Source organism: Trichechus manatus, unplaced genomic scaffold (assembly GCF_000243295.1).
Source record: "Trichechus manatus latirostris isolate Lorelei unplaced genomic scaffold, TriManLat1.0 scaffold00019, whole genome shotgun sequence".
Taxonomy (NCBI): Eukaryota; Metazoa; Chordata; class Mammalia; order Sirenia; family Trichechidae; genus Trichechus; species Trichechus manatus.
This window is the reverse complement of record NW_004443955.1, coordinates 9,649,313-9,663,870: the sequence shown is the minus strand read 5'-3', so window position 1 is coordinate 9,663,870 and position 14,558 is coordinate 9,649,313. Positions and strand designations below refer to the sequence as shown.

General features: G+C 53.9%; 1 protein-coding gene across 1 annotated transcript in view; it reads right to left on the bottom strand.

Moving 5' to 3' along the window:
- Nucleotides 1-14,558, bottom strand: part of APBA2 (amyloid beta precursor protein binding family A member 2) — a 94,520-nt gene that overhangs the window by 28,840 nt on the left and 51,122 nt on the right. Inside the window, exons 4-5 of the mRNA XM_004372635.2 lie at nucleotides 8,911-9,056; nucleotides 4,457-4,543 (exon numbers count right to left, since the gene is read on the bottom strand). Coding sequence (XP_004372692.1) covers nucleotides 4,457-4,543; nucleotides 8,911-9,056 — 233 coding nt within the window. The remainder of the gene's footprint in view (nucleotides 1-4,456; nucleotides 4,544-8,910; nucleotides 9,057-14,558) is intronic.

Below are 14,558 nucleotides of genomic sequence, written 5' to 3'. Positions count from 1 at the left end.
ACACGACCACCCCAACACTCGGCCCTCGTGGACAACAAACACGACCACCCCAACACTCGGCCCTCGTGGACAACAAACACGACCACCCCAACACTTGGCCCTGATGGCCAAGCTGTGAGGCCTCCTGGTGGCACAACCCTGCTCTGGGGGGCGTCTGCTGCCCTTGCCTTGGAGGTGGGTAGAGAACACCAGGTGCCTCCACCAGCAGCGTCTGCATCTCGTCATGTGAACCATGACGGTCCTGGCCAGTGCAGTGGAAAAGTCCATCCTCACTAAGGCCTCTCTTGAAATAGGAGACAAAAAAAAAGAACTGAAGCCGTGGCCTTTGACCACTCTCCTCTACGGACTCCTCTGGCCTGTTCAGAAACCAAAGACACAGAAGGGGCAAAGGGAGGATGGAGAAGGACCCTGGGGAAGGGCTCTGGGCCAGGCCCTGGGCTACGTGCCGTCTCTGGGTCCCCTCATCCCCCCTTCACAGGGGCTGGCAGGGGGCTTACCGTTATCCCCAGTAAAGAGTAAATGGGGCCCCAGGATGTTCAGGAACTTGTCTAAGGTCACACAGTTCACACTGACGAAGCCATGTCCATTCTCAGGCCCAAACTTCCCACCCATAGCTGGCAGCGCCCTTTCATGCGCATCAGCTGGAGGGTGATGTGCTGAAGAGGGTGAAGGTGGAGGGCCTGAGGCTGCCTCCATGAGCGCAGCTGCTTACCGGCCCCTCCAAGAGGCCTGGCTCACAGTGCCTGGACTGTGTAAACTGTGGCTGATGCTGAACCCCTGCTTTCCTTCTGGGAGCCTGGGATCTAGGTAGGAGCTAGACAGGGGCTGCTTACAGACCAGCCCCCAGGAAAAACCTTGGGCGCGGGTCTCTAACAAGCTTCCCAGGTAGACAGTACTTCACGCGTGTTGTGACAACTTGTTGCTGGGGGATCTGAGCACGTCCCGTGTGACTCCACCAGGGAGCACCTTCAAAGCTGGTGCCTGCTTCCTGGGGCTTCGCTCTGTGGTCCTTTTCCCTTTGCTGGTGTTGCTGTGTCCTTCCACTGATAAACCACAGCCACAGGTGTGGCCAGGTGCTGAATCCTGTGAGTCCTTCTAGTGAATCATCGAGCTTGAGGTAGTCTTGGGGACTCCCAACACAGGTGTGTAGATGAGGGGTGAGGGTAGAGGGTTAGAAGGGAGATCTGTTCAGTTAGCTCACGGAAGATCAGGAAACAAAATCCAAGTCTGGGAAGTGACACAAACCAGATGCCTGACCCGACTCCAGGGGTAAAAGGTACCTCCCAGAGTTCTCAGCAAGTGCCAGGCTCCAAGGCGGGGCAGGACATGAAGGTCAGTGGGACAAGCCCCTGAATGCAGGCACAGGCCTGGACATGGCGGCAGACACACGAGGGGAGGGTGAGCCACAGTGCTCACAGAGAGAGGTGCCAGGGCCCTCAAGGTGAGGGGCAAGCAACAGGGTGCTAGGGTGCGGGTGGGCAGCAGCATAAGCCCCCTAATGGATCAATACCAGCTTCAAGGAATGCTCTGCTGCCCTGTCCTTCCCGAAACATCAGGGATCCCCCTGGGGATGGTCAGAGAACAGATCTAGCAAAGTCCAAGCATGGGGGCCAGAGGAGGGACTCAGGGCTCCCCACAGAGCTTCCACCTACCTCCCGCCCACTGAGTCCTGGGGTGATCCAGGACTCACCTGCTATCTGCTGCACTCCCCTGTGCTCTCCCAGCAGCCCAGCGATAAGAGCATCGTATATATTGTAGGACAAAGCAAATGAGAACTGCACTGATGTTGCTAGGAACCGGATGTATACTGTAAGACAAGTGTGAGTATGGAATTGCGGATGGTGGGGACAGCCCTGTGGTACTGGTCTTGAACAGGAGCTACAAGTACGGACTTGTGACTTTTTAAAAAATATACATATTCTAGCTCTGTCCATTGAAAGGGCCAAGGAGCAGGGACACACCAGTAGCAACAAGCACAGTCAGCACCCAGATGTTGGTTTCTAAAAACCATTCCCCATTAAAAGGATCAGGGCTCGTTGAAGAAATGGCTGGTTCAGGTCTGGGGCCAGGGAAGTCCCAGTTGAGCTCAGAACATCTGCTTATCTCAGAAAGCAAGGACAGTTAAAGACTGAGGGAAACACGTCAAAATGACTAGAACTCAGATTGAAGGCCACTGGCCCAATCTGGGACAATCTGAACACTGAAAAGAATACTGATGGTAATGGACTACAACACAATGAGTTTAAAAAAAAGGATCCAAGACTCCACAGAGAACTTCAGAAAGGAGAGGAAAAAAGGAAATGCTCTTCTTTACAGACAAAGGTCAGATGATAAATGTAGAAAGCATGATACAATTAGAAAGTCACCATTTTGCACTGCTGTCATGTCCCCCCAAAATATCTGTCAACTTGGCTAGTCAATCATTCCCAGGATTGTGTTATTGTCCACCATTTTGTCATCTGATGTGATTTTCCTATGTGTTGTAAATCCTACCTCTATGATGTTAATGAGGCAGGATTAGAGGCTGTTATGTTAATAAGGCAGGACTCAATCCACAAGATTAGGTTGTGTTTTAAGTCAATCTCTTGAAATATAAAAGAGAGAAGTGAGGGACCTCATACCACCAAGAAACAAGAGCCAGGAGAATAGTGCATCCTTTGGACCTGGGGTCCCTGCGCTGAGAAGATCCTGGACCTTCCCCCAGCCCCAAAAGAGACAGAAAACCTTCCCCAGGAGGTGGCACCCTGAATTCAGACTTCTAGCCTCCTAGACTGTTAGAGAATAAATTTCTCTTTGTTAAAGCCATCCACTTGTGGTACTTCTGCTATAGCAGCACTACAAGACTAAGACAACTGCCAATGTTGTAACCAATTCGGGCAAGATTGTCACCGGATGCTAAGACCGTGAGGCAGAAGGTTAAGGAGTATCCACATGGTTTCAGGGCTTCAGTTACAAACAGCAAAGGTTCCTTTACACTGGGCATCTAGCCAGCATCATCCAGGCCAAGTGATGGAGCTTTGGGTCCCTACGGTGAGTGGGGGAACTTGCTCTCCTCTCCCCACAGCCAGCTCCCTCTCACCCACCAAGTCCCAGTGAGACGGCACTTCCTTCCCCTGATCTCCCTCTATGAAATCAGCACCCGTGACCTCTCTGCCCCAGCACTCTCCATCTCAGCTCCTGGTCCTTTACACTTGGTACATGTCACTTCTTCCTCATTTATTTGTTTCGTTGTCTTCTCCATTGCTGATCAGCTCCACTAAGTGATTCAGGTATAAAAAGGAGGAGCAGAATCATAGCCAGTGTTTTCACCCCTGCATGGGTGAAAATGACCTTGTTTGGGAAAATAGAGTTTTTCTTTGCAAATGTTATCAGTAAAGTTGACAAGGTCATACCTGAGAAGGGTGGGTCCTAATCCTAGTCCCTTCTGAGTGGAGTATTATCAAAGAGAAGGACAGACTTGGAAACAGTCACACAGGGGAAGACAGCATGTGAGGATCCCTACAGCTGAGGAATGCCAAGGAACCCCAGGGCTGCCAGAACTGGAAGAGACAAGGAAGGACTTCCCCTTAGAGCCAGCAGAGACAGAGAGAGAGCATGGCCCTGCTGATGTCCTGAATTCAGACTTCTAGCCTCCAGAACTGTGAGAGAATACACTTCTGTTCTTCAAAGCCACCACCTTGTGGTATTTTGCTACAGCAGCGCTAGGAGACTAAGACAGTCAGCTTGTGGTCCCTGGAAGGGAGCACCTGGCTCACAGGTCTCAACCACTGTTGGAAAATCCTTCAGACCCCTCCCCGCTGAACACCCCACGCAGAGGGCGATGGGCTGCCACAGGACTCTCAGCCTCCAGCTGGACTTCCTAGGCTCAGCACATGGTGGTTTCAGGCCGCTCTAGAATCATGGCGATTAGTTTACAGTTTCTGACTTACTCCTCCCTTCTCCCTGATTTTGTCCCTACTTAGTCCCAGTTGCTGCAGCAGATGTGTACCCCCCTTGGCGGGTTTCACCCTTCCCAGCTTGATGCTCCTCTGCCTCCTGCAACATGCACTCATTTCTACAGATGCAACCAACACAAGTCCCAAAGACCAGAGTCACCACCCTAGGGAAACTATCTCACCCAAACACCAGAGGGAGCAAAGTTCTTCTACACCAGAATTTGTTCTCAGAGTTTGTCCCTAGGGCAGAAAAGTAGGAGTTTAAAATATACTCAATTGCCATGGAGTTGATTCTGACTCATGGCGATCCCATGTGTGTCAGAGTAGAACTGCTCCACAGGGTTTTTAATGGCTGATTTTTCAGAGGAGATCACTAGGCCTTTCTCCTGAGACACCTCTGGGTGGACTTGAACCTTCACCTCTGGGTCAGCAGCCGAGCACGGTGACAATGTGCACCACGCAGGAACTCCAAACGAGGCTCAGTCCACGTGACTTCACACAGCTGTCTTCTCAGCACTTACCTGTGTGTCTGCATTTAGAACCTTGATCCTCTGGGTGGAGATGAAGAGGTCCACTTCGGTCAGCGTCTGGGCGTCCCCCTCAGAAGCCTAAGAAAGGACAGTTGATACAGTGACAAACCAGAAACATTAACTTGAGCAGAGGGCTGACGATTTTACTCATTCCTGAGCTCACACTGAGGGAAACGCTGCCTAAGAGGAAGCAGCCGTTGGAAAGCACCAATGCATGCAGCCTTCCCGCGGGATGGGGCTGGGTGGAGTCTAAAGGCAGTTTCTGAAGCACAGAGGGAAGGAAGGAGGAGAGCCGGCAGCCAGAGCCTGAACATCAAAAGGAGCTGGCACTGGGGTTTCATGTTCCAGCGTCCAGAGGGCAGCCCCTCCACTCAAAGGGGGGACCCTGCCTGCTAACAGCTGCATTCAGTGAAGGCCATGGTCTTGGGCTACATTCCTTGGATTTTGGATTCCAAGTATCCTCAGAAATGGAGAAAAAATTGTAAAAGAAGCTGGATTAAAATATCAATATTTCCTTCTGATTTAGTCACAATCATTTGGGCCCCCAAGCAGCCTTGGCCCCAGTCTTCCAAAAATCCTCAGGTGAACAAGACCTGGGACTTGACTCACTGTCTGGGTGCTGCCTTCAGGGTGACAGAGTACCCTGAAAAAACAAATCTCCAATACAGTGTGCTCACTATATGGCCCAAGTTGTTGCCATTAACTGCCATCGGGTCGGCCCTCAACTCATGGTGACCCCATGCACAGCGGAACAAAACGCTGCCTGGCCCTGTGCCATCTCTGTGATGGGTTGCAGACTGGACTACTGTGATCCACAGTTTTCACTGGCTGATTTTTGGAAGCAGATTGCCAGTCCTTTCCTCCTAGTCCATCTTAGTCTAGAAGCTCTGCTGAAACCTGTTCAGCATCATAGCAACACTCAAGCCTACACTGACATAGGGATGGTGGTTGCACTGAGGAACTGAACCTGGGTCTCCCGCATGGAAGGCAAGCATTCTACCACTGAACCACCACTGCACCTCATATGGCCCTTCCAAACCCAAACCTATCGCCATCAAGTCGATTCCGACTCACAGCGACCCTATAGGACAGAGAAGAACTGCCCCATAGGGTTTCCAAGGAGCAGGTGGTAGATTCGAACTGCGGACCTTTCGGTTAGCAGCCAAGTTCTTAACCGCTGCAAAGCTGAGTGAACCACTGGTCTGCCCCAATCCAGGACAGTCTCTAATTGGGTTTTACATCTGTGGGAATCCCGATTACTAGAGTGTAGTGGCAATAACGTAGAAGTTCTTTTGGTTTGCTCACCGAGGTAAGTCATTCTTTGTGGTTACTCGGGAGCCCACGGTAGTGTATCTTCTACTTCAGAATAGTAGAAACTGTGATTTAATTTCTCACTAAAACTAAAAAAACAAAACCATTGCCATGGAGTTGCTTCTGACTCATAGTGACCCTATAGGGTTTCCAAGGAGCAGCTGGTGGATTTGAACTGCTGACCTTTTGTTTAGCAGCTGACCTCTTAAACACTGAGCCAACAGTGGTCCATTTTCTCAACAGAAAATCTAAAAAAAATCTCCCTGCTGACAATTCCTTCTGAATTCTGAGATGCTGTGAGGCCCTGTATTATACTGATAAACTTGTATTGTAGCTCAACTTTCAAAGGAAAAGGTCTTTGGGGCTTTTTTAGTCCACCACTCCTCTTAACTGATGAGAAAGATTAACAGAGCCCAAAAGCTCCAGGTGAGATAATGTCTGCAGGACTGTAGAGAAACTTACTTTTTGTGTTTTAAAAAATTAAGTTATATTTTTCCTAAACATGCTTTGAAAGGTTATATTCTGTGACTGCAGCTCAAAGGCTTCTTACTAAAATAGGTTAGCAACACACACGGGGTTGCCCTGAGTTGGAATCAACTTGACGGCAACTGGTTTTTAAAGTCGGTTGAACCAGAAGTGGCTTATAAGAGTTGCAGGTGAGGCCTGATTGTAGTGGCAATTTTAGAGGAAACGTGCACCTTGCAGTGAACTTGACCTGAGAAGAGGGGCTGACTGGAAGCTGATGAGACTCAGGCTGGATACAGGGGACCACTGGATACAGGGGACCATCAACAATGCGAATCCCACAGAGGGACGCAGAGGAGCACGTGGGCCTCTGCACACCTGGGGACAGGGGCTGGGACCCCAGACTCCCATGTCACCATTGAGCCTGTGGGCTCTCAGTGTGAACACCATTCCAGGGCCACGATCACCTCTGGGTCATCCATTTGCCTCTCCACGTGTAGCCACGCCAGAGAAGGGGTCCTGGGCAGCGACCTGGGCATCTCACGCCCTGAGAAGGAAGCAAAACCCGGAGTCTAACGTGGGCAGCTGGCTGCCTGGCCTGCTGTGGAGTCATTTCTGCACTGGGTCTGTCTGCGTCCCACCCTCAGGAGTGTGATGGGGCAGGATCTCTGGACTTGTTTAAGGACCCCTGCTCCAGCTGCCCTGGTGTGGGGCAGGGAGATGCGGGTGTGGACCGTCTTCCTGGGGGAGGCCCGGCCCATTCTGCGTTCCTCAGAGCACCCAGCAGGAACTATGCTCGCGCAGGGGAGACGCACATGGTCCCCCATCCTGTGGCCAAAGGGGAGCAAACGGAGATGCTGAGACACCACTGAGAGGAGACACCATGCAGAAGAGAAGTGTCACTGCAGGGGGAGCCACCGGGCTGGCCAGCCACAGCCAGGAAATGGTCTGGTGTCAGGGCAGGGTGGGGAGAGAGGGCCACCTCTCTTGCTGTTTAAACACGTCTGCCCTGTGCCTCCTGACCCTGAGCGCTGTGATATTTCTGTAGTGCAGGGGTACCTGCACTTGCTAAATGACTAGGCTTACAAACTAAAGACTAAATGGCCGCCCCATTTTGAAGTCTGCCCATGCTCCAGAGCATACTTTCAATACAGAAAGCAATCCAAGCTCCTCGTCATCCTGATCTAGCAAATTAGACTTAATGAGTCTTTCAATATTAGAACAATGTAACTGGCACTGTACCAGCGGCCTCGGCACTAGACACGTTGCGCTGTCACGTGAAATGCCACCGGCGCGTTTAGAGATGTCTATGTAAAATAGTAACGCCATTATGCTAGCCATGCTCCAGTACAGCGGAAGGGCTAAAACAGTGAAAGGAAAATGAGCAACACTCTCTGCAAGTGGGTGAGGAACAAGTCTCTTGGTTCTATTCACAAGGCTAATATTCATCTGCCCACGCAAATGAGAACACTGCTTTGCAGCACTGTTTGCATCCCTCATGGAAAACCCCACCGAGCAGGATAAGACACAGCAGTACAAGCAAACGCCACCCTCCAGGGCAGTCTTACACACCGCTTTCTTCTTGATTTTCGCCGCCTTCTGCATCCTCTGTGCAGCAGATGAGAGAAAGGAAAGACAGACAGAGACTCAGAGATGGGGGGTGGCGGGGCAGTGCTACTTTGCCGCGTGGTCAGCGCCCGGCTACTTAGACCCAGCACTGAGCAGAAGACCTCTGTGTGCACAGGCAGACAGCTGCCCCTTCACCAGGGACACAGGCTGGTTGGGAAAGCCCCTCACTCTTGCTCTTGAGAGCTGGAATTACTGAACCTCATCCTGGTCTTTGGGTGTGGCCGAGGATGGGAGAACGCAAATCCGCTGGCAGAGAGCATGTCGCTCTCCAGGGTGGAGGAGTGAATGGGTTTCTTGGGGCAGGCGGTTGGCCAGGTCACTCGGCTGAGGGCAGTGGCCACAAGCAGGGCTCTGCGTCACTCCTGGGCTGCTCACTCTCTCCTGTCCACCATGGAGGGTTGACGCCCAGTGCCCCGCGGCCTCCTTTAAAGGAGGTCGGTGTGTGGGTGGGTGGGGCATGCTTTCTCACCCCCCACGTACAGGCGGTGTCTGCAGACACCACACTGCCCAGAGGGGCCGCCGCCTCCCTGCATGTCCCCTTCCAGCCTCGCCAGCTCTGCACCAGTCCAACACCAGATCATGCAACACAGGCCTAGAATCTGCAGAGGCGTCAGAGTCCCTTGAGGTTGTGCATTTAAATAGGACACAGGGCGGCTCTTCTCCCCTCCTGTAAGACCTTTCAATGACGTAAAAATACATACACCATTTAACTGGGACTTGAGGCTCCAAGCAGGCATGTTGCATGACCAGAGTGCTATAAAAATCATTTTTCCAGCTGCTCAGGAGCACTGGGGAGTCCCCAGCCTGAGCATCCTCCAGTCCTAGCTAACGTCCCCTGGGCCTTCAGGGTGCCTCTGCTGGTATTCCTGCTCTCACCCAGAGCTGTGGGGTCAGGGCACTTCTGCACGGGGCTGACACAGAGGGCCCCCTGGCCAACACATCTTCCCCCCTCGGTGCTCGCCAATAAATCAGAATCTGGCGTGGATGGGCTGGCATGAGTGGGCCCCCCGGGGATTGGCTGTCTGCTGCTCGGACACTACCTTGACACGGCTGACGGCTTCCTGTGCCTGCACCATCCTGATGTTCTTGGACGGGTTCCGCTCTGACAGCAGCTGGGTGGACCCCAGGTAGTTGGCAGCAAAGATGATCCCATCGATGAGGTCCTCGGGTTCACAGGGCCCTGGAACTGAAGGGGCACAGAGTCAGGGCTCTCCAACACAGGGCTCACACGGTGGTGACGACGAGACAGAGGGGCAGGGCACAGTCACCACCTGTGAGCCTACTGAACACAGGCAAGTCACTGCACAGGCAGCCCCGCCTAGAAAACTCCCACTGTGGGATGAGGAGGGCAGCTGTGGGAACCCAGACAGTGGCCACTGTGCCACCCAGCCTCCAAGGGGACAGCCATGTGCTGCGATACCAGAAGGCACCATTCCCCAAACGTGACAGCACTTCCCAGGCCTTCCACGAAGCCCTGTGGTACTTGTGATTTGTGGCTGCAGACTGTCCTTTACCCTCAAGTCCTTCCCATGCCTGTCCCCCATCCCCCCCCACCCCTGGGCTCCTGCCTGCCCGCAGCCTCTCAGGATGCCCACCCAGCATCTCAGGTCCAGGCTGCACAATGTGGTCCTCTAGACCAGCGCCGTGCACCAGAACTCTTTGGGATGATGGAATATTCTAGACTTGTGCCATCCAATGCAGCAGCTGCTAGCCACATGTAGTTTTTGAACACTTGAAATGTGGCCAGTGTGACTGAGCAACTAAGTTTTCTATTTTATTTCATTTTAATTAATTTAAATACAAGGAACCTCACCTCTGCCATGCAACATAAAAGCAACACAGACAATGTGTAAAGCGTGTTTGAGCATGGCTGTGCTCCAAACACCTGCCTTCAGGGACACCCTTGCTCCTCCTGATCACAGCCAAGCCTCTGGAAAGCAGTGCACACACATGCCCGCCCTTCCTCTGCACGCCAGCCAGGCTCTGCTCCACCACCCCACCCACGCAACATTTGCTGATGTCACCCAGGAATTCCGTGCCACCAAGTCTGCTAGACTTCTTTCTGCTGTCATTTCACCACTGCCTTCCCGAGACACAGTTTCCTGTCTCCTCCTCCCTCTCTGGCTTCCCCATCTCAGCTCCCTGCAGGCTCACCCTTCTCCCTGAATGCCTGACGTCCGCCTGACGTAGCCATGGGGCCTCTTCTTCTGCCCTCCCTCTGCCAGACCGATGCTCCCCTGGGGCTGCAGTGGCCCCTGTGTGTAAATGACACTGTCATTCTCTGAACTCCAAACTCATATAGTCAAGAGCCCACTGGAGGTTCCTCTTGGGCAGCTCAAGACACCTCCATCTCAAAATGCCCAAAGAGAACCCTCCACCCACCTCCGTCCCATCTCCACCACGCTTCCCTACCACACATAACGCTGCCGCCACCGCCATACTCCCAGCCACACAGACAGAAACGTTGCCCCTTCTCCTTCACCCCTCAGGTCCAACCCATCCCCATGTCCCGTCAATGCTGCCCACCAAGCATATCTTGAGTTCGTCCACTTTCTCCAATTCCGCCACCAACATCACCCACTGCATCTGGGACAATGACAACAGCCCCCAACCAGCCCATGTGAATCCATCACCCCCAAACAACGTCCATGCTGCCTGAGAAGGTCCCTCTGGATCATGAACCTGACCAGTTTTCCTCCAGACCTCTTGGGGCCTTCCATTATTCTCCGATGGAAGGCAGGGCCTGTCCTGTTGACAAATGCTGCCTTGCCACACACTCCTTCCTCCCTGCACTCCGCCCACAGTGGCACTATCTGGAGCTCTGTAAGTGCCATACTTCCTCCTGCCACAGGGCCTTTGCACCTGCTGATCCACACCTGAAACGCTTTCTCTGTCCTCCTCCCTTCCTTCAGTTGTCACTCAGCGGTCACTTTCGTGGGGAGCTCTGCCTGGATCTCCCATTAGGTCCCTTCTAGCACCATGCCCCTTTTATTTGTAGCACTTGTACACTATCCTTTATAGCTGTAATTTGACCCTGTGGTTAATGCTTTTCTTCCCCATTATACACGCCCTAATAGCAGAGGCCATGCCAGTTTTTGCTCCCGGGCAGGCTGGCTACGGTTGAGTCAGCTCTGACACAGTGCAACCCTGTGTACAACAGAACAAAAGGTTACCCGGTCCTGCACCATCTTTACAATCCCCGGTACGTATGCTTGCATCCACTGTTGTTGCCACCGTGCATTCTGCGTGCCTTCCAATCTGGGGGGCTCAACTTCCAGTGCTATCTTGGACAATATTCTGTTGTGATCCATAGAGTTTTCACTGGTTAATTTTCAGAAGTAGATTGCCAGGTCTTCCTTCCTCATCTGTCTTAGTCTGGAAGCTCCACTGAAACCTGTACACCATGGGTGACCCTGCTGGTATTTGAAATTAGCCAATTGTTTTTAGAAACAAAACGGTCTCCCTTCATACATACAGAATAACTGCTCAAAATGGGCCCTATATTTTAATTCCTTTGTGTTCTGATTATTTTAACAGGCGGATGTGCCCCCTCCTCGGATGCCCACTTGCCCCCACAGGAGCACTTGGATAACACCTATGAAAGCCTGGCCAGCACGCTCCCAGGAACCAAGCTGAACCACTGCCGCCCACCCAGTCCCCAGAAGCCACTGCTGCCTCTGAGGCTCCTGGCCCTCCCCCACAGAGGGACACTCAGGCACTACCACAGTCTGTTGGCAAAGGCTTTCACAGCCCAAAGCCCTCGTCCAGCCCCATCTCTGTCATCTGGGTCTGGAGGAAAGAATGTCTCCAGCCACAGAACCAAAGGGTGGGGGTGGGGGTGGGGAGGGCATGGAGACCCAGGGTGGAGGGCTTCCAGAGACAATGTCCTGGAGCTGGAGGAAGGTTTCCTTCCAGAGACTGTGTCCAGGGGGTAGATTTCACAAAGTGGGCCTCTTTCCTGCAGTAACCACATGGGACCGGCACTCAGATCCTTGGGTGGCAGACTGCCCTTCAGGGAAGGCCAACCTGGTGGCTCTGAGGAGGTGGCCCTGCTCTGTGCCCCGGCTTCCTCCCGGGAGTGACTGGGAGGCACCCCGTGGCGTATAACAAGAAGAGCCACCAGGAGAGGGGCTAGAGGCCCCTGTCATGGACCTACCTGCCCCAGGGTCAGTGACACTCACTCTGGGTGCAGCACAGAACTCAGGGCGCAAGGCAAGGGCGGTGCCTAGCAAGGCAAGGCGCAGCGAGAGCTCGGTGCATCATGCTAATACCATGGGCGCTGCAGTACTGAAAGGAGCCTTGGGGCTCGGGAAGAACCCAAGAACTGCGTGGGGTCAGGGGGTGAGGAGAATGAGACTACTGGCTCCTCCCTAATTCTGCCAGCCCAGACTCCCCTCCATACATGGCTCTGCTGTGAACACAGCACGGAGAAGGCACTGCCCCCCATCAGCATTTAACAAGCAGGCCCCCCAGGGCTAGGCTGTGCCCCGGGGCTGAGGCAGTAGCAGGACCAGGGCAGGGAGGCACCCTCTCTCCTGCACTGATAACCGTGCATAGTACACACAGAACTGGTGCAGAGGAGGCAGGTCCCAGGGGGAGGCGGTGACTCAGTGGCCATTAGGCTGAGGAGTAGCAGGCGGGAGGGCCTGGCCGTGAGGAGACGGGTCTCTGACAACAAGTGTGTGCTGTGGGACATCACCCAGGTCCCCCTGAAGACAGCAGGGTGCTCTAGGTCACATGGAGCCGGCTGGGCTCCCCAGACAAGTTGAGACTTGGCTCCTCTGCCAGCCCCTCGGCAGGGCCTGTGCCCTTGGGCCAATCTCTGCCCCTTCTCCAGCCTCGATTTCCTCTTCACAAAACAGGGAAGATAATTCCTGATTTGTTTTCCTCCACCACATTTTTGCAAAGATAGGATTAATATTACGTGTTTCGTAGATGTTAAAGGCATATATGTGTGCCAACTGGCAGGCTTCATGTGTTATCCAGCAGGCTGGGGGTATGCAAACACACTGCCCTCAAAGGGCAGGGAAAGCCAGAGCGTATACTGGTATGAAGTGACAGAGTCGGCCCACCCTGGACAGTGGCCCTCCCTCCACCCAGACACAGGCTCCTTCCAAACGTGGTGCCTGTGGGACATGGGGAGGTGGCAGATAGTTCAAACTCCTAAGGCTGATGTCATCCAAGGAGTGGGGAGGGAGACCGAGAGAGGCCCTGGCTGTGGAGCACCGAAGATGCGGAGTCCTAGGCCCCACCCTGGGGGATTCTGAGTCTATGAACCTGGGGTGGGGCCCAGGAGTCTTTATTTTAAATACACGCACGCACGCACGCACGCACGCACGCACGCACGCACGCACGCACACACAGTTTACACTGACTTGTAGCCAGTGTGGGGAGCGCCTGGTCTCTCGCAGACAAGCACCACCCCCTCTCACATCATCCTAGAAGCAAATCAATCAGCAATGTCAACCTGAAAGGCCACAGGCCGGCGTCACCCCCTCACGCAGGGGCTGGGACATGAACTTCCAGGGGACACTGCTCCGGACACCTACTCCCAGCCCAAGGGAAAGAAAGGCTCCACTGACCCCTTCAGGGTTCCAGGCGGCACCCACGCTGGTGCTCCACCTTGGGTGCCTTGGTCCTCCACTCGGAGGACGACACCCTTTCTCCAGCAGGCCTGCTGTGTGCCCCAGGGACAGCTGAGCGGGACTGGCTGCCAAGGGCTGAGGCCATAGGACATGGGGCACTGGTGGGAGAGGAAACCCTCACTGTGGCCAACCCAGGCCTGTCACCAGTTAGGGGGAGGCAGGGGCGACCCCAGCAGAGGGCCGGGGCCTCGGCTGACCCATGCAGGCCCTCCACCCTGACCTCTGGGGTGTCTGATGAGAAGCACATCTGTTTTCTTTCTCTCCAGGCCTTGTTCTCCCCAGTGAACGTGGTCCAGAGGCATCTGACATGCCCAGGGTCACCCCACAAAGGGTCACACTGTGACTAATACTGAATGGGAGATGGTGTCACTTTGCTCTGCTGGAAAGTGCTGGTCGTCCCAGCCACCCTCAGGAATGGGGCCTTGCACCATCGGTGGCCCCCGGGTCTGGCCCTGGCAAGTGTCCTCCCACGTCCATCTGTAGGGCAGGTGCTCATGCTCACTCCTCCCCTGGAGACAACGGGTCACGTGGTGGTGGGGTTAGGCCTTCCCTTCTGAATCCGGCTCCCGCCTTCTGAGGCTGCTGCCCTCTGACTTCTCCCTGGCCACTTCTCCTGTGGTCACATGACCGTGGTCAGCTCACCACAGGCCTTTCGGAGGCTTATGGTCCTGTCTCAACCCACGCCCCTGAAGAGATCTATTAAACACTGTCCACATTTCCCCCAGAGACAGCATCAGCTGCCCTGCTCCCCGGGAAGGGCTGAGAGCCAGAAAAGACCCAAGAGGCCCACGAATGACAAAAGGCTTCTGCGCAACCCTACCAGACTCCCTGCCTCTGCCAGGGGGCTCTTTTGAGTCCTGCCTTGCTCTGTTGTTAATAGGAAACAATAGGTGCAGCGGTGCCAACACATCCTGCTGGCCAGTCTGACACAGGCTTACTTCACACGCTTGGAAAGGAGAAGCTGGACTCAGAGAAGAGTGTCCACTTGGGGGGAGTTGGTTCATCGACACAGCCCTCAATCCAACTGTTAAATGCAAAAGCAA